The 24,047-nt window shown below is 43.2% G+C and overlaps 2 protein-coding genes across 2 annotated transcripts in view; both read right to left on the bottom strand.

Moving 5' to 3' along the window:
- Window positions 1–5,399, bottom strand: part of GRK7 (G protein-coupled receptor kinase 7) — a 33,555-nt gene extending 28,156 nt beyond the window's left edge. The window contains exon 1 of the mRNA XM_075861239.1: window positions 4,423–5,399. Coding sequence (XP_075717354.1) covers window positions 4,423–5,028 — 606 coding nt within the window. The 5' untranslated portion in view covers window positions 5,029–5,399. The remainder of the gene's footprint in view (window positions 1–4,422) is intronic.
- A 1,538-nt stretch (window positions 5,400–6,937) lies between these two features.
- On the bottom strand, window positions 6,938–22,102 carry RNF7 (ring finger protein 7). The gene is made up of 3 exons (XM_075861238.1): window positions 21,903–22,102; window positions 18,359–18,406; window positions 6,938–7,245 (listed from the first exon to the last, which is right to left on the bottom strand). Exons 1-3 carry the CDS (start codon window positions 22,033–22,035, stop codon window positions 7,127–7,129), a joined length of 300 nt encoding a protein of 99 aa, XP_075717353.1. The 5' UTR covers window positions 22,036–22,102; the 3' UTR covers window positions 6,938–7,126.
- Between the last annotated feature and the right edge of the window lie 1,945 nt (window positions 22,103–24,047).

Below are 24,047 nucleotides of genomic sequence, written 5' to 3' on the forward strand. Positions count from 1 at the left end.
CAGAGGATTACAGGGAATTAGTGAAGGTAGAAGGGGATGTCAGGTTTTCCAGTCTTTCCTAATTGCATTGATGTAGAGTAACTCCAAGGAGAAATCCTTCACCTTGGGCCTCGCCACTTGTCCATCAATTCTTAGTAACAGATAGATTTGCAACAGGACTATAAATCCAAATTGGGTTGTTATTTCAATAGGCTCCTCATGGATGGAGCGGTCATCTAACTAATGAACAGTTATTTTAGAATAACCATAAACCTGTCATTAGTGCCTCTTAGATTATATATCTTCATAATACACAATTATAAATTAAAAGGTAAAAAGCACAGAGGACCATTGGTTAGCACTTCTGCCTTGCAGCACTGGGGTCCAAATTTAACCAAAAGCAACATTTGTATAGAGTTTGTTTGCTTGCATAGGATTCCTCTGGGGACTCCGGGTTCCTGAAATTCAAACTTTCCCTAGTACGTGTGCATCTGAAATAGGGCAATTTGACAGTGAGCCTCATTAGAGAGAGGGACCCATTAGACGTACGACACCGAGGAACATGTGGGCGCTATATTAGCGATATGACTATCAACATAAATTGCTAAGTGGGGTAGAGGTTTGTATATAACACTATATAGGCTCAAAAACAGAGAGGACCACTAGTTGTAAATACAATAATCTTCAACCTGCGAAGACTGATGTGGATCATTTACTGCTGAAGATTGATCCGGTCATCCTTTGGATTACAGAAGCAACATATGAGATAGACATCCAGACAGACATCAAAGTCAAAAACGGCATAAAGATAGGCTGCATCACGTGCCTAAAAACCCCATCCCAATTGTATTTCTTCTCAAGACATCAACGCTATTAATATGCAATCCATAAACTCGACATGCCTAGGCCACGGCTTCCTCCTGCAGAACATTGCTACTACTTCACTTAGACTTACATGTTGTTGCCCACAATGTACGTACATTAATATTATAGTAACTATATTTTAGGCTTTTGTACACTCTACGTAGTTCAATCAGGTTTATCATCCAGCCACAATTTCACTAGTCCCAGAAGCGGATATCGATCACCTATTGATTTGGTCAGAGGTTAGTAGTTCACCCAAGGATTTATCTAGCTATATTACCCGATTTCTATTGTCCTGAAATGTTATCAACTAAGAATGGTGGAAAGAGAAATGTATATCATTACACAGAGTGATCTCAGCTGGAGCGATCAGCGAGGCATAGAAGGTCCTGAAAAAAGTGGTCAGACATACACATCGTAAAAGCAAACAGAAGTGATTGATCCAACTCATGGACTCCAACTACAAAGTCTTTTTAATAGAGGATTTCATGATTATTCTCAAATATATCTACATATGGTATCTGTAATATTAACTATATTATCTATCAAAGGATATGTGAGTATTTTTCACAATCTAGAATAAGGATCTGTCCCTGCAACACGTCTGGTATTACCACCATTGTGGAATAGCCTGAAGAGCCTCTGGGTCATCAGTGTTGCATATATTCATAAGCAGTAATTATTTTTCCTTTGAAGTTTTGTTATAGACTGTTTGTCATGTAAAATATAATATATATATATATATATATATATATATATATCAGCAACATATTCCACAAAGCTGTTCACATATTTTACTCACTCACATTAATCCCTGTCCCCAATGGGGTTTACAATCGAATCTGTTTACCCGAGTTACAGCCCCTTTACCTACAGCATGTTTTTTTGAAGCAAGGAAGGAAACCCATGCAAGGCCTTATTCACACGAACATGTCAGTTTTGCGCGCGTAAAAAACGCAGCGCTTTTCCTGTGTTGCAGTTTCGTGTGACAGTCGTGTACTGCGTTTCCTACACGCGTATGTCATCCATATGTCACGCGTTTTTTACGTCAGCAAAATAAACTGAAGGTGTTTTTTTCAATTTCTTTAGCAACTGTTGCGTGAAAACCGCATGGCACACGGTGTGCTGTCTGTGATTTTCACGCACCCATTGACTTCAATGAGTGCGTGATGCGCAAAACACGCACAAGCATAGGACATGCAGCGAGTTTCACGCTGCGTGAAAAATACAAAGTCTGAATGGCCCCATTAAATTGCATAGACCTGTGTGATGTCTGTTGCTTTAACGAGCGTAACACAGAAGTGAAATACGCTCGTGTGAATAAGGGCTAAAGCAAAGAAACCACACAAGCAAAGGAAGAACATATGAACTTCTGCGCTGCTCAAAATTTAACTAAAGACCCCAGTGCTACAAAGGAATAGTGCCACTCACCCTTACTGAGCCAGAATACTGTATTGAAAATCAATCTGGTTAGGAAACATTACATTTATTTTTTTAAACTCCGCATTGTCGTAAAGATACGGTTAACCTTTTAACCCCTTCCCGACATACATGGAAGAGGAGAGGGAGGTATGGAGCAGGCTCCGTACGCTGTGGGTGTCAGCTGTGTATTACAGTTGACACCCTGCTCTAATGGTCAGAATCGGAGAGAACTCCGATCCTGGCCATTTAACTGTCAATAGTGACTGCCAGAGACCAGGATTAATAGGAGGAGAACGGAAAAAACAGCAATACAAATTGAATTTAAAAAAAAAAAAAAAAAAAGTTAGACCTGAACAAGCGATCATTATATATCTGGTACAATAAAGTTTATGGGAATATAACAAACATTAAAAAAAAATGTTTACAGAAAAAAATAAAAAAAATAAAAATAAAAACCCCCCAAAAAAACACACCTTTTCCCATTTTACCCCCTAAAGTAACGTAAACAATAAAAACTGCTAAACTTAATTACCACTGATGCATCCGTAAGAGTCTGAACTAATATAATATAGCGTTATTTATCCCCCATTCTGAACCACGCAGAAAAACTAAAAACAAAAAAAAATGCCAGGATTAATGTTTTTTTCACTTTACTTTCCACAAAAAAAAAAAAAAAAAATCAAATAAGTACATTCAAAAGTAAAAAAAAACAACAATCCTATATAAAGTTGGTATCACCGGAATTATACTGACCCGCAGAATAAAGTTAACATGTTATTTTTACCGCTCCATAAATGCGGTTAAAACAAAACCCAAACAATGGAGGAATCAGTTTTTTTCCATATCACTCCACAAAATAATTTTTAGAAGTTTCCCAGTACATTATATGGTAAATTAAATGGGGTCATTAAAAACTACATCTCGTCTCGCAAGAAGAAGAAAAATAAAAGCCCACATACATCTATGTCAACAGAAAAAGAAAGAAGTTATGGCTTTAGGAAAAAAAGAAAAAAAAAAATGTTTAAAAAATTTTCTGCAGTGGGAAAGAGGTTAAACATTGTGTCACATGTCAGAAGACATAATTGGTGATGATCAGTTGATGATTCAAAGCCGTTTTCTCTCCATTGTCAGAATCCAAGTCATTGCTATAGGAGATTCTGACAACACTCGGAGATCCAATAAATCTTTAAGTCAGACAACGAAGGGGGAACAACCCTCGAAATCTCAGTGCTCCAAGAAGGTGTTTAAAGGGGATTCCTCCCCAATTACAGAACACCGCTTGTCTAGACCCAGAGTGCTGCTGGCATATTGTAATTTTATTACTTCCCGACTCCTTTCATATCCTGATAGATCTATTTTTTACACTTCATGAATATGCAACTACACAGTAATACAAAAGAGACGTCCTCTCTTTTGAAGGTGTCAAATGCAGATCAAATGGGCTGGAAATTATACGAAGGCTCTAACGAACTCATTGTAACATTGCGCTTTTAGTAGCCAGCCAATATCTGTGCCCATCTCAATAGCTTGATGGGTGACGGTCACCCCAACCTCAAAGTATTTTGGTAGAAGAAACAAGCCTAACTTTACCCGATAATACACATTGTAGACGTTTTGTATTCTTGGAACTTAAGATTTCATAACAATTGATAAAAGGACCGAGCACACACAGGGCTCGAACCTCCTAATAAAAACAGCATTGTAATTCAGACGCGAGGACTGATCTGAAGGACGAATGCTGCAGGAGAGGGTCAATGTTTGTTATTATGCGGATATGACACAACCATTGTTTTTGATGGACATATCCCATGTCATCCAGCGAGACAGATGTACGGACGGGAAGCAGGTAATCCAACAATGCTCCTCCAACCAAACTTTGCCCTCAAGATCACATACAGATCTGAATTTGAATGCAGTGTTTATGAGGAGATTAAAGCTCAACACAAGGAAGAGATGTCAAAACGGTCAGAAATGGTCACATCAGTTATCAGGATGAACACTAGAAGTCATATTAAACCAAGAATCGGAGCATTTATGGCCAGTTATAGTTCTAATAAGGAGCTTTCTGCAGTAGAAATTTAAAAAGGTACCTAAAATGTGCCACTACAACAAGTGCTTAATGTATCCACCTGCTAAAAGCATATAAAGTGCTCATACCTCTCCAAAGCCACCTTTTCCCAGCACTCTGAATTCATAAAAGTATTTGTGAGAGATCGGCTGCCTCTCAAAGGCTTTCCACTGGAGGAATCGATCGTAGAAGAGGCTGTTCTGATAGTCCTGGAACGGGGCCTCCTTCAGGTAGTTATTGACCTCCTCCTTAGCAAGCTGAATCAATGGTGGAAGTACACCGAGCTGTGCCTCCTGGATTTTTTTTATAAGATCTGCACTCAGCAAAGATAATTGACCCTCAGAGTCATCTTTGAATCTTTTGCTAACCAAATTCTGCAACAATTGATCCTTGAGAGATTCCTCCTCCAGTTCCCAATCGTTAATTTCCTGAAGGAAAGTTTGAGCCAGCAGGTACTCCGGCACGGTGGCTAGGTAGTCTCTGAAAAGTCTTCGGCCAATCGGTTGCTCCACACAGATACTTTGATAGTCCAGGGGAACAGCATCTTTTATTTCGTTGCGACAAATGTCTTTGGAAGGTAGCGACAGACTTTTACGCCTCTTCTGCAACTCTCTCAAATCTCCCTCACTACTTTTTCTGGCCTGCAAGTAAGCGGTGTTAGCGATCAGATTATCTAGTCCTCCCATGTCACACATGGCTGCCTCGGAGACCTAGCTTTACTCTGCCTGCAGGGACAGAGGTCACAGGACCAATGACTTCTCCCCTCTCTGCAGTCTTGTGCTCCCTTTCTTCTCTGCACAGGAACTGTGACAGAGGGTCCAGCTGCCAGAGTTAGCATTAAATACCACTGAGGGATTTTCATTAAGACCCTTTGCCTGTACCATTTGTGGAAAGTGACTGGTAAGAGGTTTCTCTGCTGTAAGGAGCTTTGGGCATGCTATGTATAGCTGCTGATTACATACAGCAAGGAGCGTTACAACAGGTAGAGGGACATTAGCACATGTACGAGGGAGGGATCTGCAAAGAAGAAGCCTAGGAAGTGGTGAAATGGAACATAATAGATTACATAACCTTATACTTCTTACAGAAATATAAGCTGTACCAGCGCGCTATTGTTCAAAACTATTTCAATAACTCCTTACCAAAAATACAACTATGTTGAGCCAGGGTGCCCATCAGTTTAACCAAACGAACGTTGGCCATGAAAACGAGTGGCAATCAACGAGGCAGGTCATTGATCGGCACACATTTGCGCTTTTTACATTGGTTATGTATGGAGACGAGCGATAGTTATTACGATCGTTTGTCCTCATACATTTCCATCATGTCGGCATCTCCCTGTTTACATAACTATAATATTGATTGCTACATAAATTATACAAGCAGTCGATGAACGAGCCTTTGCTCCTTCATCAGCTGATCGCTGCCCTGTTTACACAGGGCAACGATTGGAAATGATCATTTATATGAACGCTCATTTGCCCGTGTACAAGTGGCTTTAGATTGTCTTGGCAGATGCTTTGCGATCAGACAAGGAAACGTTTCTGATAAGATATTGTGTGCTGCCGTCCCCATTATCAGACCTATTCTGTCGATGATCGAGTACTGCTGGCTGCAGTCAGAGGGAAAATACAGCAGTCAATTTTGGTTACTATACGACTACAGTCGCTATATAATACACACCAATGAACATTTCCCATTGACAGGTCATTAAATAAGGTTGAATTCACACTTTATTTGCAGTGTCCACTCAGTCGTGTAAACTTATCCAAAGGTCCCCCTTTACCTGACAGAGACCAAAAGATGGTCCCATTGGCCCACGTCAATATGTCTTTTTTTTCAACTGCATGGAATAGTGCAGTATGTATTTTTCTTATTAACATTGGATCCTATGGGCGGCAGATTCCACCGCATGCCGATACAGTGGCATACATCGAGAAATACTCCCAACGAATACCTTCAACATGCACCGCAAAGCGTATGAACATCACAATCTGATGGCAGGAACGAACGGAACGGCGGTCGAGCACGCGCAAAGTCTATCAAATCACAGAACTAGTCGAGTACAGTGCTCGGCTGCTTCCATCATTCTCAGAGATTAAATGGAGCGGTGGGCGCATGCTCGACCCGCGGCTCCTTTCAAGCTCCTCCTCACTACAGGGGGTGCAATGGAGGAGGAACAGGGTGGTTTGAAACCCTCGTTCTCACAATTGCCGAGTGTCCCAGCAGATAGTTTATGAATCAGACAAAACACCCTTAAAGGGGTTTTCCACGACCAGCCAACTGATGTCCTATCCACATGCTATCCACAGTACTGTAGCTCGGCCGCTATTCCGTGACCGGAGCCACCTGTTTCCGGCTCCAAATACTGCATACTGTTCAAAACATCCATCCGGCGCCTAGAGGCAGACGGAGCGGCTGATCGGTGCGGGGTCCGGGTGTCGGACCCCCACCGATCATATACTGATGACCTATTCTGTGGATAGGTCATCAGTTGTCTGGTCGTGGAAAACCCCTTTAAACCCAGATCTGAAAAAAAAAAAAAAAAACGGAAAAAAAAGTTAAACATTATACATTCTATAATTCCAAGGAAAAAGCAACACCAAAAGGCAAGTTAACTTTATTCAACAATGGGTATAGACAGTATTAGCTGCAGATACACAAGAATCTACCACTTGTCTCTGTCCGTCAGCTAGTGTATTATTAAATATTACCAGTCACTCACGTGAAGCACCAAGATCTGTGCATCAGAATTGTATACAAGCAAATACAACAGACAGGACTTAGTAATAATTATTTTCCTATTCTTTGCACCACCCAGTCCTGTTGGCATAATGGGCACCGGTTGTTCTGCTTCACCCACAGGGACATGCAGCAGTTGTGGAACGAGTGATTACATTCTCCCCATACCACTGTAAGAGAACAGAGAACATAGTATGTATTAACACGCCATCAGTAATCACACAAGGTGCGCGGTCTAAATACGTATTTACATTTACTGACCGATTTATGGACAGACAGAGCGTAATATATTATATATATATATATATATATATATATATATATATATATATATAATGCCCTAGAGAAGAAGCGGCCTAAGAAGCAGCAGATCTTTTCAGAAATAATCCCCTCCAAGGAGGGAAAAGGATCAACCAAGGAGTTATGGGGGAGGGGCGGGGGGTTACTATTACTTTAACTGCATTAATATCCTGATTTAAACAATCTAATAGGAAAATACCGCTTCTTGTAAGAGTGATCGATGATTTCTGACCTGGACTCTAAACATTCCACAGGTGAACTATTACTAGAAGTGTGGGATCTATACATGTACACAGCATGCTCTTTTAAGAGACTTACCCACCAATGATAATACCTTCTTAAGAGACCAATGAGATTAAAAGTAAAGACCCTGCTAATCCTGGCAGTCCCTGACCCTACTAACCTGTTGCAGTGCATCTCAGGCCTCCTTCACACACTCGTTTTTTCAGCTTTTCTAAACGCTTGTAAAAATACACCATGATTTTTTTTTTTATTTCAAAACATTTTAACCCTTTCCCACTTTTGACCTTCCTGACAGCCTCATTTTTCAAATCTGACATGTGTCCCTTTGTGGACTTTGGAATGCTTTTACCTATCCAAGCGATTCTGAGATTTTCTCGTGACACATTGCACTTTATGTTACTAGCAAAATTTGCTTGATACATTCAGTATTTAATTGTGAAAAACACCAACATTTTGCAAAAAAAAAAAAATGCAAACATCAGCATTTTTATACATTTAAATGTATCTGTTTGTAAGACAGGAAGTTATACCACAAAAAGTTATTTCTAATTAACATCCCCCATATGTCTACTTTAGATTGGCATCGTTTTTTGGCATCGTTTTTTGAACATCCTTTTTATTTTTCTGGGATGTAAGGCTTAGAACTTTAGCAGAAATTTCTTACATTTTCAAGAAAATTTCAAAAGGCTATTTTTACAGGAGCCAATTCAGTTGTGAAGTGGCTTTCAGGGCCTTATATAATTAGAAACCCCCAATAAGTTACCCCATTTTAAAAACGTCACCCCTCAAAGTATTTAAAACAGCATTTAGAACGTTTCTTAACCCTTTAGACGTTCCACAGGAATTAAAGCAAAATAGAGGTGAAATTTACAAATTTAATTTCTTTTTGTTGCAGAAATTCATTTTTAATCAATTTTTTTTTGTAACAGACATTTTTACCAGAGAAGAAATACAACTCAATATTTATTGCCCAGGTTCTGCAGTTTTAGGAAATATCCCACATGTGGCCCTAGTGTGGTAAAGGACTGAAGCACCGGCCTCAAAAGAAAAGGAGCACCCAGAGGATTTTGGGGCCTTCTTTTTATTAGAATATATTTTAGGTTTGAAGGGCTCTTGCGGTGCCAAAACAGTGTAAATCCCCAAAAGTAACCCCATTTGGGAAACTACACCCAATGAGGAAATGATTTAGAGGTATAGTGAGCATTTTGGCCGCACAGGATTTTTGCGGAAATTATTGGAAGTTGGCGGTGAAAATGAAAATTTGCATTTTTTTCAAAGAAAAAGTAGGTTTAGTTAATTTTTTTTCTCATTTCTACAAGGGCTAAAAGGAGGAAATGCAATGACACATTTGTAAAGCAATTTCTCCTGAGTAAAACAATACCCCACATGTGGTAATAAACGGATGTTTGGACACACGGCAGGGTTTAGAAGGGAAAAGGATCATTTGGCTTTTGGAGCTCAAATTTAGCAAGAATAGTTTGCGGCGGCCATATCACATTTGCAAAGCCCCTGAGGGGACAAAACAATGGAGACCCCCCACAAGTGACCCCATTTAGAAAACTAAACCCCTTGAGGAATTCATGTAGGGGTGTAGTGAGCATTTTGACCCCACAGGGGTTTCATGGAATTTATTAGAATTGGGCAGTGAAATAAAAACAATCCCTTTACATCGGCCAGGCTCAGGAGTAAAAAAGTAAAATTTGAGGCCAAATTTGGCGATTTGCAAAGTATTGGTTCACAATTGCAGGGTCCTGATGTGAAGTAATAAAAGAAAACCCTGAGAAGGGACTCTAATTTAGAAACTACACCCTTCAAGGCATTTATTAAGGGGTGTAGTCTTCACCCCACAGGTCTTTTCCATAAACGAATGCGCTGCAGATAGTGCAAAGTAAAAAATTTGCCCTAGATATGCCATTTCAGTGGCAAATATATCATGCCCAGTTTATGCCACTGGAGACACACTCCAAAAATTGTTAAAAGGGTTCTCCCGGGTATGACGATGCCATATATTTGGAAGTAAACAGCTGTTTGGGCACACTGGGGTTCAGAGGGGAGGGAGCGCCATTTGGGTTTTGGAGAATGGATTTTGCTTGGTAGTAGTTTCGTTTGGGGCATGTTTACACGGCTTAACAAAAAAGTCTGAAAATACAGAGCTGTTTTCAGAGAAAACAGCCTCTGATTTTTAGGCGTTTTTAAAGCTGAAAATTAAATTTCTTTTTAACCCCTTCCCGCTCATTGACGTACTATTACGTCATGGCAGCTGTATCGTTCGCGCTCCATGACGGAATAGTACGTCTCGGGAGTAACGGCCGTTTCGGCCGTCCTCCCGACACATACAGGGGCTGTGACGCTGCTGTCTTGTTCAGCAACTGTCACAGCTCCTACAGCGGGGACCGATCGCTGTGTCCCCGCTGATTAACCCCTTAAAAGCCGCGTTCTATAGAGATCGCGGCTTTTTAGGGGTTAAGCTGCCATCGCCGGCCTGCTACGCGATAGCGGCCGGCGATGGTGACTATGGCAACCGGACACCAAACAATGGCGTCCGGCTATGCCATAGACGGAAGCCTAGTGGGTCCGGACAACGTCAGGACCCACTATGATTGCTGTCAGTGAGTAGCTGACAGTTCTAATACACTGCACTACGCATGTAGTGCAGTGTATTAGAATAGCGATCAGAGCCTCCTGCCCTCATGTCCCCTAGTGGGACAAAGTAATAAAGTTAAAAAAAAGATGTGTAAAAATAAGAAAATAAAAGATTTAAAAGTAATAAACGTAAAAATCCCCCCTTTTACCTTATCAGTCCTTTATTATTAATAAAAATATATAAACAAACAAACTATACATAATTGGTATCGCCGCGTCCGTAACGGCCTGAACTACAAAATTATTTCATTATTTATCCCACTCGGTGAACGCCGTAAAAGAAAATAATAATAAACCGTACCAGAATCACAATTCTTTGGTCACTTCACCTCCCAAAAAATGGAATAAAAAGAGATCAAAAAGTCGCATGTACCTAAAAATGGTCCTGATCGAAACTACAGTTCGTTACGCAAAAAATAAGTCCTCGCACGGCTTTATTGATTGAAAAATAAAAACGTTCTGGCTCTTAGAATAAGGTAACACAAAAAGTGAATGATTGTTTACAAAACGTATTTTATTGTGCAAACGCCATAAGACATAAAAAAAAACTATAAACATCTGGTATCGCCGTAATCGTATCGCCCCGCAGAATAAAGTGAATATTTTATTTATAGCGCACGGTGAACGCTGTAAAAAAAAAAAAAGAATAAAAAAACAATAGTAGAATTGCTGTTTTTTAGTCACCACGCCACCTAAAAATAGAATAAAAACTGATCAAAAAGCCGCATGCACCCCAAGAAAACTACAATGGATTCCTCAAGGGGTCTAGTTTCCAAATTGGGGTCACTTTTGGGGGGTTCCCAATGTTTTGGCACCACAAGACCTCTTCAAACCGGACATGGTGCCTAATAAGAAAGAGGCCTCAAAATCCACTAGGTGCTCCTTTGCTTCGGAGGCCGGTGCTTCAGTCCATTACCGCACTAGGGCCACATGTGGGATATTTCTCTAAACTGCAGAATCTGGGCAATAAGTATTAATTTGCGTTTCACTGATAAATCCTTTTGTGTTATAAAAAAAATGGTATAAAGAGGATTTTCTGACAAAAAAAAAAAATGTAAACTTCACCTCTACTTTGCTCTAAATTCCTGTGAAACACCTAAAGGGTTCATAAACTTTCTAAATGCGGTTGTGAATACTTTGAGGGGTCTAGTTTCTAAAATGGGGTATTTCATAGGGGTTTCTAATATATGGGCCCCTCAAAGCAACTTCAGAACTGAACTGGAACCTAAAAAAATAAATAAATGAGGCAATACTTTGCTTCTTACATTATACTTATAATGAGCAGTGCCCACCCCGAGATGACCCCAGTTTTGACAGTTTGTATAAACGGAGACCCCTATTAGACCGTTTCAGTGCCCGGTTTTCCCACGCATACACCCCCGAGAAGTGTATTTCTATTGATGAGCCCCTGGTACATTTTAAAGGGAGGGTTCAATTCCGCGAGTACCTGCCGGGTAAGAGGGCAAGGTATGGCGTGAAGATGTATAAGCTGCGAGAGTGCATCAGGGTATACCTACAGGTTTAGGATATATGAAGGAAAGGCCACCCCCAAACCAGACTGCATCCTGGACTACAATAGGTACATGGGAGGGATGGACTTGTAAGATCAAGTCCTGAAGCCCTACAGCGCCATGCGGTGTGGTATAAGAAGCTGGCCGTGCACATCATACAGATGGCTTTGTACAATGCGTACGTGCTACGTCGCTGTGCAGGCCAGACGGGAACTTTCCTGGAATTTCAAGAGGTGATTATCAAGAACCTAATCTTTAGGGACCAAGAAGGGGGGGCACCCAGTACTTCTGGAAGCGGGGCCACATGCATCGTACCAGGGCGGCAACACTTTCCAGGGGAAGTTCCCCAAACTGGCAAGAAGGGAAAAAGTCAAAAGAGGTGCAAAGTCTGCTATAAGAGGGCGATAAGGGATGACACAATATATCAATGTGACACGTGTCCCGAATAACCAGAGCTCTGTATGAAAGAGTGTTTTAAAATTTATCATACATCCCTTGTTTTATAATTTACCCCAATTTTACTTACCCTGATGCACTCCGCACAGATTATCCCCCCTCGTCTTTCCCCTCTGAGCCCTGCTGTGTGCCCAGGCAGCTGATAACAGCCACATGTAGGGTATTGCCATACCCGGGAGAACCCACATTACAGTTTATGGGGTGTAGGTCTCCGGTCAAAATGCTCACTACACCTCTAGATGAATGCCTTAAGGGTGTAGTTTTTAAAACGGGGTCACTTCTTGCGGGTTTCAACTGTACTGGTACCTCAGGTGCTTCTGCATACATGACTTCGCACTAGAAAATCCCCAGTAGGCCGAATGGTGGTCCTTTCCTTCTGAGCCCTCCCATGGGCCCAAACGGCAGTTTATCACAACAAATGGGGTATTGCCGCACTCAGAACAAATTGCGCAACAGAATGGGGTATTTTGTTTCTTGTGAAAATAAGAAATTTTCAGCCAAAACTACATATTATTTGAAAAAAATAATTTTGTTTTCATTCCCAGCCCAATTCAAATTAGTTCTGTGAAAAAACTATGGGGTCAAAATAGTCACAACACCCATAAATGAATTCCTTGAGGGGTGTAGTTTCCAAAATGGGGTCATTTGTGATTGGTTTCTATTGCTTTGATACCTCTGGGGCTCTGCAAATGCGACATGGCACCCGAAAACCAATCCAGCAAAATCTGGACTCCAACAAACACATAGCGCTCCTTTCCTTCTGAGCCCTCCCATGGGCCCAAACGGCAGTTTATCACCACAAATGGGGTATTGCCGCACTCAGGACAAATTGGGCAACAAAATGGAGTATTTTATTTCTTGTGAAAATAAGAATTTTTGAGCTAAAATGACATATTATTGGAAAAAATATATATTTTTTTAATTCCCAGCCCAATTCAAATAAGTTCTGTGAAGAAACTATGGGGTCTAAATGGTCACATTACCCATAAATGAATTCCTTGAGGGGTGTAGTTTCCAAAATGGGGTCACTTTTGGTGGGTTTCCATTGCTTTGATACCCCTGAGGCTCTGCAAATGCGACATGGCACCCGAAAACCAATCCAGCAAAATCTGGACTCCAACAAACATATAGCGCTCCTTTCCTTCTGAGCCCTCCCATGGGCCCAAACGGCAGTTTATCACCACAAATGGGGTATTGACACACTCAGGACAAATTGGGCAACCAAATGGGGTATTTTGTTCCCTGTGAAAATAAGAAATTTTGATCACAAATTACATTTTATTGGAAAAAATGAAATTTTTTTCATTTCACAGCCCAATTCAAATACGTACTGTGAAAAAACTGTGCGGTCAAAATGGTAAAAAACAACCATAAATGAATTCCTTGAGGGGTGTAGTTTCCAAAATGGGGTCACTATTGGGGGATTCCTACTGTTTTGGCACCTCAACACCTCTTCAAACCTGGCATGCTGCCTAAAATATATTCTAATAAAAAAGAGGACTCAAAATGCACTAGGTGCTTCTTTGCTTCTAGGGCTTGTGTTTTAGTCCACGAGCGCAGTAGGGCCACATGTGGGACATTTCTAAAAACTGCAGAATCTGGACAATACATATTTAGTAGTGTTTCTCTGGTAAAAACTTCTGTGTTACAGAAAAAAAATGAATAAAATTGAAATTGAGCAAGAAAAATGAAATTTGCAAATTTCACCTCCACTTTGCTTTAATTCCTGTGAAATGTCTGAAGGGTTAAAAAACTTTCTAAATGCTGTTTTGAATACTTTGAGGGGTCTAGTTTTTAAAATGGGGTGTTTTATCAGGGTTTCTAATACATTGGCCCCACAAAGCCACTTCAGAACTCAAGAGGTACCTTAAAAAAAAGGCTTTTGAAATTTTCATAAAAATATGAGAAATTGCTGCTAAAGTTCTAAGCCTTGTAACGTCCAAGAAAAATAAAAGAATGTTCAAAAAACAATGCCAATCTAAAGTAGACATATGGGAAATGTGAACTAGTGACTATTGTGGGTGGTATAACCATCTGTTTTACAAGCAGATGCATTTAAATTCTGAAAAATGCAATTTTTTCAAAATTTTCTCAAAATTTTGCCATTTTTCACCAATAAACACTGAATATATCGACCAAATTTTACCTTGAACATGAAGCCCAATGTGTCACGAGAAAACAATCTCAGAATCGCTTGGGTAGGTTTAAGCATTCCCACGTTATTACCACATAAAGTGAAATATGTCAGATTTGAAAAATGGGCTCTGAGCCTTAAGGTCAAAACTAGGCTGCGTCCTTAAGGGGTTAAGGTGAGTTCACATGGAGTTTTTTTGCAGGCGGAAAATCTGATTCAAAATTCCGTTTGGAATTTTGAGGCACATTTTCCTCTGCCTGCACATCGTTTTTCGCCCGCGGCCATTGAGAGCCGTGGGCATAAAACGCAGCGAAATACGCTTTCTCTTCTCATTGATGTCAATGGAAGGTCAGAGGCGTAAACGCCCAAATATAGGGCATGTCCCTTTTTCCCGCAAGCCAGTTTTTCCACTCGCGGGAAAAAAACGCCTCCGCCTCCCATTGAAATAAATGGTAGGCATTTCCGGCAGTTTTTTGCAGCGCGGTTTCCACGTCAAAAAAACTCCACCTTAATTTGGAGCTTCTTTTGAGGCGTTTTTCATAGTGCTCAATGGAAAATCAGCTCCAAAAAACGCCTCAAGAAGTGACATGGACTTCTTTTTACGCTCCATTATTTTTAAAACAGTGGCGTAAAAAGACACCCCGTATGGACTAAATGCTGTTTTTCCATTGATTTCAATGGGCAGATGTTTGTAGGCGTTCAGCTTCCATTTTTTCAGGCGTTTTGAGAGGTGTAAATGCCCCAAAATACGCCTGAAAAACAATGTGTGTGAACATACCCTTACTGGTATTTCAGTTTATAACGTGGGGGTACATGTAAAACCAGGCAGAGTACGTCAGGAGCACAGTCAGGTGGTATAATAATGGGGTAAAAAAAAACCAAAAAAACAATTAAATAATCCATAGATGTGTGTTACACTGTGACGTTTTCCGTACGTAAAAAACGCATTTTTCCTGCGTTTCCGTGTGGCACCCAAGTACGGTGTGCGTCTGCCTTTTTTACACGCGTATGTCACGCATTTTTTACGTCAGCAAAAAAACCTGAAGAAGGTATTATTTTTTCCTCATCATTTCTTTAGCAACTGGTGCGGGAAAAACACGGACAGCACACGGATGACGTCCGTGTGCTGTCCGTTTTTTTTCATGCACCCATTGACTTCAATAGGAGCGTGATGCGCAAAAAGTCGCACAAGAGTAGGACATGCAGTGAGTTTAACGCAGCAGACACACTGCGTGAAAACACAATGTCTGAATGGCCCCATTGAATTGCATAGGTCCGTGTGACGTCCGTTGCTTTAACGTCCGTAACATGGACGTGAAATACGCTCGTGTGAATAAGGCCTAAGGGGTTAAAGGTAGGGATAGGAGCTAGCTCCGGTTCCTGCCATTACAGGTGGATGTCAGCTGCAGCATACAGCCGACATCCACCGCTGATGACGCCGGCTCAGCTACTGAGCCGGCGCCATCTTGGGTTGCGAGCTTTGCGTATTTTGGCCAAAATAACAACTAATACCCCATGTTTCATGGATATTTCTTACTACGTATACTACACTTTTTTTCAGGACGCAGCCGGGTCTTATATGCTGGGAGGGCATGATGTGCTGGCGTTTGGTTTGGAATGCAGAGCAGCCCGCTTTAGCTAACACTAGCGGCGTTACAAATAGGCTGTTATTCGGCAAGATACGCCATCCCTGACGACCAGCACATTATCCCTCCACGTATTACACATAGTACTGACACCCCATGTACTATTCACAGCACTGACCCCTATTCATCACATTTATTTTATTTATTTATTTTTATTACATTATTACACAGTTCCGACACTTTCATACATACATATTTATTTTTTTACCATCCATTCACACCCTAGCACTACACTGACACACATTTATCGCACATCTTTGAGCACTTAGTCCGCCACTCCCCTCAAGACTAGTGGGAGGGGCTATCACTATTTAATGCACACTCCTTCTGCAGCATTCTTTGACCCGTCTGCGTCCTGATGGGAACGGGTTACTGCCGATCAGTTAGCTCTTTCAGCACCTTGGACAGTGACGGGCGTCGACTAGCCTCATCTCTATGATGGCGGCTGCGCGAAAATCACGCAGCCGCGCATCATACACGGATGACACACGGAGCTGCCAAGTGCCTTTTGCGCGCGCAAAACGCAGCGTTTTTTGCGCGCGCAAAACGCACACGCTCGTGTAAATGAGGCCTTAGGCCTCCGGTTGCCATTGCAGGCACCGGAACCCCCGGCAATTTAATAGATGGGGTGCCGATGAGCTGCAAACACCTTAAATGCAGCAATCGCTTTTGACCGCTACATTTAAAGCGTTAATGGCGGGGATCGAAGCTAATTTCGGTCCCCGCCATTACAGCTGGATGTCAGCTGCAATACACCGCTGACATGCGCTAAACATGCGCATGCTGTATAAAATGTCAACGAAAATGGCATGAAAACCAAACCAAAAGCGGTGTGTGAATTCAGCCTGGCACTGTGTTCTTGCAGGCGACGCAGTAATTCAGCGATACCTTCTTGGTCTGTTCGTTTATTTTTTTCACTTTAGTTTTAGCCACTTTAATTTTGCATCTCAAACCTACAAATGTTTTCATTTTATCTTTGTACTATGTGGCCTACAGTGTTATTAAAGGGGTTGTCCCATACTTAGAATAAAACAGCCCCGAACATCAACTGATCGCTGTGGCTCTGGATTTTCTTACCCTTGGCAGACCGTAGTTATTGGCTGGGAAGCTCTACACAGAATCTCATTGACCTTGCAGCGACTAGTAGGGAGATTGCAGTATCGTACATGGTGCGCACATAAACAAATGAACGGCTATATAATACAAGTTTTCGGCGAGTCCACCATATCCTTAAGGGCTTGTCCACACGTAACGCAATTGCTGCAGAAAATGGTGCATATTTTGCTGCGTTTTTCTCAATGTTGGGAGATGGTGACATCTCCTCTGAAAAATGCAGCAATTCGGTCCACTTTCCGCAGCAGGAATGGACATGCTGTGGTACGAAAAATACGCACAATTTCTGGTCGGAATATTTTTTTTAAATCTCACCAACTTTGCTGCTACTGTATTCTGCTGCGTATTTTCCGTCCGCAACTCCGGACGGAAAATACGCAGCAATTCCGCTACGTGTGGACGAGCTCAAAAGGGTCCAAATCTATGTGGTCCAGACTAGATTCTGTTGTGTCACTAATTCTTCCATCCCCCTCATAAGTCCTGCACATGATGGTATGTGCCCATTTTTTGGACAGTCAGTATATGGGGTGCCTGAGGCAGGATACACGTGTGACAGCTAGGATTTGAACTCTGTTGACAGTCTTAGGGCGGATTTACACGAGCGTGTGCGTTTTGTGCGCGCACAAAAGGCACTTAACAGCTCCGTGTGTCAGCTGCGTATGATGCTCGGCTGCGTGATTTTCGCGCAGCCGCCATCATTATGACACTCTGTATGTTTGTAAACAGAAAAGCATGTGGTGCTTTTCTGTTTACATTTATAGTTTCACTGCTGTTGCGCGAATCACACGCGTCCCACGGAAGTGCTTCCGTGTGCTGCGCGTGATTTTCACGCACCCATTGACTTCAATGGGTGTGTGATGTGCGAAAAACGCAGAAATATAGGACATGTCGTGAGTTTTACGCAGCGGACACACGCTGCGCAAAAATCCCAGGCTGTCTGCACGGCCCCATAGACTAACAAGTCTGTGCGCCGCGTGAAAAGCACGCGCGTTGCACGGACGTATATCACGTTCGTGTAATTCCGCCCTTATAGGACAACATCAGAGACCCATTACTGCTACGATTTATTATTGGAGATCTGATAAAATGGAGTGTACCTGATAATAGAGGTATATTAGGGAACAACTGTATCTGCAGCTCTCTAACATACAGGTATTGATAAATAACCCAATAAACCCTTAACAAAAAGGGAAATCAGTTACAGATGGAGAGTGAGAGTAACTCGGGTGTCACGTACCCACACAGTCCTCCTGCTTGTTCTCAGCTTGGCAGCGCAGACAGGCATCTAGAAATAACATACAAAAAAAACACTTAATATAGGTTTTAAGACAGGAGGAGCCAGACAAAGAAAAATACTAATGTGGATGTCCAGGCCTAATAGAGCACCTTGTTAGCAAGCAATGCTTTAGGCACTGTTCACACTAGCATCATGACTTTAGCGCTGTTCTTGCAGTCAAACAGGCGAAAAAACAAGTACCCAGTTATTCTTGTCTTTAGAGTATGTGGAGACATTTGCGCTGCTATGGTACTAGGGATGCATCGAAAGTTTGATACTGTTTCGATACCGTGCACCCTCAAACGGTTCAATACCGTTATATCATGTATTTCGATACTTAGCTGTGCGGCCGCACAGCTTAGCATTGTAACACATGAATGTATGAGAGCGGGGCTGCGGCTGTGTGATACAGCCATTGCCCCGCTCCTGAGAAGTGCGCGCGGTCAGCATGAGGTGATGCGACCAGCGCTGCACTAATGAGCGGCGGCACTGAAGACAGAACATGGCGGGCGCACTACAAAACACCTCCACGTTCTGTCTTCAGTGGTGCCCCGCCGCTCATTAGTGCACCACTGGCCGCATCACCTGATGCTGACTGCACGCGCACTTGTCAGGAGCGGGTCAATGTCTGTATTACACAGCCACAGTCCTGCTGTAACGGAGGAGATGAGAGAAACCGCTCATCTCCGCCACTATTCCCCTGAATGCTGCGATGAAAGCGGACCGCAGCATTCAGAGGAAAATGAGAAGGGGGGGGGGGGTTGCCCTTTGAATGCGTCACAGGGAATCCTTGTGACATACCATATATGGGCAGACAGCCCAGGGTCCATTGAAGGACCCCAGGGCTGTCTGACCATATTTCCTCTTAGAGCATACTGAGGTTTGTCCTAACAACTGCCTATGTACTATCCGTATATAGATATATGCCAGTACATTAAAGTTAAAAAAAAAAAAAAACACATTACAATAAACATTAAATTAAGTCTTGATACATAATATATAAACATATTCAGCATTGTTGCGACTGTAATAACACATTTATAGCGCCATTCAGGTTTACGCGGTTATAAAATTAAATAAAAACTGCTTTCCTTAACTTATTAATGTGAGGCACAATGTATTATTAATTTTGAACCTCCATGTGCCTTACATGAATAGTAATTAACCCAATCATGTACCTCACACATTAACCCAATGTTGTCCATTATGACTGAGGAACACGCCTCACATCAGAAAACAGAAGAACTTTTTTTTATTATTATTATTGTTGGCAAAAGTATAGTTTTGGTATCTAAATCACAATACTACACGAAGTATCGGTATCGAAGTCCAAATTCTGGTATCATGACATCCCTAGATGGTACAATGTCAATTATAGGAATACAGTTGCAAGAAAAGTAAGTGAACCTGTTTGAATTCCCTGGATTTTTGCATTGATAACTAATAACGGTCCGATTGTTATCCAAGTCACAATTCTAGACAAACACAATCTAACTAAACTAATAAAACAGTTTAAGGCCCTGTTCACACGGAGTATTTTGCAGGCAGAATTTCTGCCTCAAAATTCAGTTTGGAAGTTTGAGGCAGATTTTCCTCTCCCTGCACGGCGATTTTCGCCCGCGGCCATTGGGCGCTGCGGGCATAAAACACCGCGAAATACGCTTTCTCTGCCCCCCATTGAAGTCAATGGGAGGTCAGAGGCGGAAACGCCCGAAGATAGGGCATGTCGCTTCTTTCTCCCGGGAGCCGGTTTTACTGCTCGCGGGAGAAAACCGCCCCCGCCTCCCATTGAAATCGACGGGAGGCATTTTCGGGACGTTTTTGATGAGCTTTTTGGCGCGGTTTCCGCTTGCGATGCGGTTTTTTTAAAACCGCAGCGTGTCAATTTGTCAGTTGAGTTTGCATATTTGTTGTGAGTTTTTGCCATTTAATTTAATGGGGAGGTGAAACCCGCAACAAATAGCAAAAGTTGCATTTTTTAGGGGCGGAAAAGCAGCGATTCCGCCGCAAAAATCGCAACAGGTATATTTTTGGATTTTTGATAATTGATGGTCATACCTGATGGTTTGATATATGCTCCGGATACATTTTCTGTTGAAAAAAATCGCAACTCAGCCTCCAGCAGTCACATGGGATGAAAAGTCATGACAGGAGGAAAATACTGAACAAGGACGGTGCTTCTGGAAGGACACCATGAAGGAAGCCTCTTCTGTCAAAAAAACATTGTGGCCCGGTCCCTAGTTTTCCCGAGACCACCTGGATGTCCCACAATTCTTCAGGGAAATGTTCTATTGACAGATGAGACAAAAGCAGAACTTTTAAGAAAACTACGCTATTGTTTCCATGAAAAAAGCCAGAAACCTAGCGGAACGGAGGAAATCACCCAAAAAAAAAATACCATTGAAATCAATGGTATTTTTAATGGAAACGATATCTATTCCTCTGACCAGAAAGCCAAACGGAAGGCAAACGCTGAAGTGAAGAGGGAATTCCAAAGGGTTCACTTACTTTTCCTCGCGACTGTATTAGAGGTGACAGAGCACGGCTATGGTCACATATGTATACAGGCAGGTGGGGTAATGTAGGGTTTATAGATAGCGGAGTGCGGATGTTCTGGTGTAAACACTATACCCGGCCCTCCACCCACCGATGACCTCACGTCACTATAGTATGACATCAGCATACAGTCACTTGTATAGGGACGTGGCGTCATCTAGTGAGAGGGGATTGGAAGACCTCGCAACACGGACTCACTGCATGTCCTATTCTGCTGCATTTTTACTGACCAGTCTCGTCCTTTGAAGTCTATGGGTGCGTGAAAAAAAACGGACAGCACACGGATGACATCCTCGTACTGCCGGTTTTTCACGGATCAGTTGCTAAGAAATGCACAGAAAAAAAACCTCAGTGAAACCTGGAAGTGCTCGCAGGTGAGAAAAATGGACGACAGACAAACGTTCGTATGCATGAAAAATAGTCCAATTTTTTTCAGATATACGTGTGTGAATAAGGCCTTACATATGCCAAACAGTTACTCTGGCATACATCGGGTCAATGGGAGACTATGGATGCAAGTGGCGCATGTTCTGAGAGCATTCAAGGCATATACGCCAAACGTAGATGGGAAAGGCAATGTGAACATGGCCTTAGCTGAATGATTATCAACATCAATATGGCTGGACGGTTGACATGATAGTCGCCCTCCATGAATGTCAAGTCCAGGCAACATGGTGACTTGTGCCAACCCATGCCCAGCCGAGAGGATTACACAAGCCAGCCTTTTTTGCACAGAATAGGAGGGATGGTAAACACCGCACGTCCGCAGCACCATGTTCACATCTCTGCGGAACAAGAACTGCTATAAACAGAACTGTAGTGCAGGCATGTGTTCCAAGTCAACATGTAGCACGGGAGCATTATAAAACGCGGTTATGGTGCAGGCCGGACACAGTTGTCGCCTTGTGAACATCCCCCCTCCCTGGTTCTCCGCTCCACTCGTTCTCACCCATAACCTGCACCCTGCAGATGGCGCATGTGTCACACTCCACGTCCCAGCTCCACATCGCCACCGCGTTCCATTTCTTTAGAGAAAACATCTTGACACGGGGCCGGGTGAGCTCCGCCCGCCGATCAGCCATACCGGTAAGAGGTGGTGCGTACTATGTCCTATAGAACAGCGTAGTCAGATAATGACCAATCACTGATTAGTAATGAAAGAACCGGAACCCTTGATAGAAAGAGCGACCAATCAGGCAACAGAAGCATGCAGTATTTCCTTAAAGGTCCAATGACAGTGAGAGCTGCTTACGTCAGTATCAGTGATAGCAAAGAGAAATAATTACAGGTAATGACCAGCAGGGGGAGCGCGTTTTAAGATGCAGAAAGTACTGCAAAGATTGAATGTTTTACTTCATTCACAGATGCGTTCCTGTACATTTATATAGCGAAATGGGCTTGGTTTTTTTTGTCACTTATTTTTATATAGGATAATGTGTCCTCAGAAGCCACAGAGTGACCTGGTCATATAGTTACACAGCAAAAAGTCTAGAACTTATAGAACTAGGCTTCGTTCACATCTGCGCCAGGGTCCCGTTCCGACTACGCTATTGATTCAGTCAAAACCAGTGGCGTACCTACCGCCGTAGCAGCAGTAGCGGCTGCTATGGGGCCCGCGGCATGAGGGGGCCCGTGTCGCCCGCCGGCACGGGCCCCCACCATGGCCGGAGGCTCCGCTAGCAGCCGCTATGGCTGCTACAGCGGGACGCCACTGAACAGTACGGCAGAGCAGGGAGGTATCTCCCCGCTCTGCCATTAAACATAAGACATGTATCCCCTCTCCACAGGATAGGGATACATGTGTGATCGCTGGCAGCGATAAGGAGAACGGTGGACTGAAAGTCCCCTGAAGTTCTCCATCACAAACCTCGGACTTCCGGGGTCTGTGTCGGCAGCTCCGTAGAAATGAATGGAGCGCCGGTCGCGCTTGTGTGCATGCGTGACCAGCGCTCATTTCATTTTTAGTGAGCTGCGCAGACGTCGGAAGTCAGAGGTTAGTCATGGAGAACTTCAGGGGACTTTCAGTCCACCGTTCTCCTTATCGCTGCCAGCGATCACACATGTATCCCTATCCTGTGGAGAGGGGATACATGTCTTTTATTAGGACACACTGTAGGTCGCATTTTTTTGGGAGGGGGGGGGCTGTATGGCGTTCCCTACAGGGGGACGACGCTGTATGGCGTTCCCTACAGGGGGGACGACGCTGTATGGCGTTCCCTACAGGGACGACGACGCTGTATGGCGTTCCCTACAGGGGGGACGACGCTGTATGGCGTTCCCTACAGGGGGGACGACGCTGTATGGCGTTCCCTACAGGGGGGGGAACGCTGTATGGCGTTCCCTACAGGGGGGGGACGCTGTATGGCGTTCCCTACAGGGGGGAACGCTGTATGGCGTTCCCTACAGGGGGGGGGACGCTGTATGGTGTTCCCTACAGGGGGGACGACGCTGTATGGCGTTCCCTACAGGGGGGGACGCTTTATGGCGTTCCCTACAGGGGGGGCTGTGTGGCGTTCCCTACAGGGGGGGGCTGTATGGCATTCCCTACAGGGGGGGCTGTATGGCGTTCCCTACAGACCCCCCTTGTAGGGAACGCCATACAGACTCCCTGTAGGTAACGCCATACAGTCCCCCCTGTAGATAACGCCAGACAGCCCCCTCTGTAGGGAACGCCATACACCCCCCCCCCTGTAGGGAACGCCATACATTGCGCCCCGTAGATATCTACAAAGGGGGCTGTATGGCGTTATCTACAGAGGGGCTGTATGGCGTTATCAAAAGGGGGTTTGTAAAAAAGGCACTATCTACAAGGGGGGAGGGGGTTGTGTGACACCCGGGGGAGGGGGGGCCACAGTCAAAAGTTTGCTATGGGGCCCAGTCTTTCCTAGTTACGCCCCTGGTCAAAACGACAAAACCCTTGCACAACGGAGACAAACGGGAACCATTGGCACCGCATCCGTCACCATTGAAATCAACGGTGATGCAGACAGAAACCTATGATTTCTGTTTGTGTCAGTTAGGGCTCCGTTCCGAGGGAAATCTCAGACAGAACGGAGCCCTGACGCAGATGTGAACGAAGCCTTATACATCAGTT

This window comes from Rhinoderma darwinii, chromosome 4, assembly GCF_050947455.1.
Source record: "Rhinoderma darwinii isolate aRhiDar2 chromosome 4, aRhiDar2.hap1, whole genome shotgun sequence".
NCBI classification, from domain to species: Eukaryota; Metazoa; Chordata; class Amphibia; order Anura; family Rhinodermatidae; genus Rhinoderma; species Rhinoderma darwinii.

Bases quoted from the DNA above. Each gene is read 5' to 3' on its own strand.
- RNF7 (XM_075861238.1), bottom strand. From the start codon at position 22,035: ATGGCTGATCGGCGGGCGGAGCTCACCCGGCCCCGTGTCAAGATGTTT. The intron at 18,407-21,902 runs GTGAGAACGAGT...TGTTATTTCTAG, and splicing joins CTGCAGGGTGCAGGTTATGG to ATGCCTGTCTGCGCTGCCAA. The intron at 7,246-18,358 runs GTACGTGACACC...GTTCTCTTACAG, and splicing joins CAAGCAGGAGGACTGTGTGG to TGGTATGGGGAGAATGTAAT.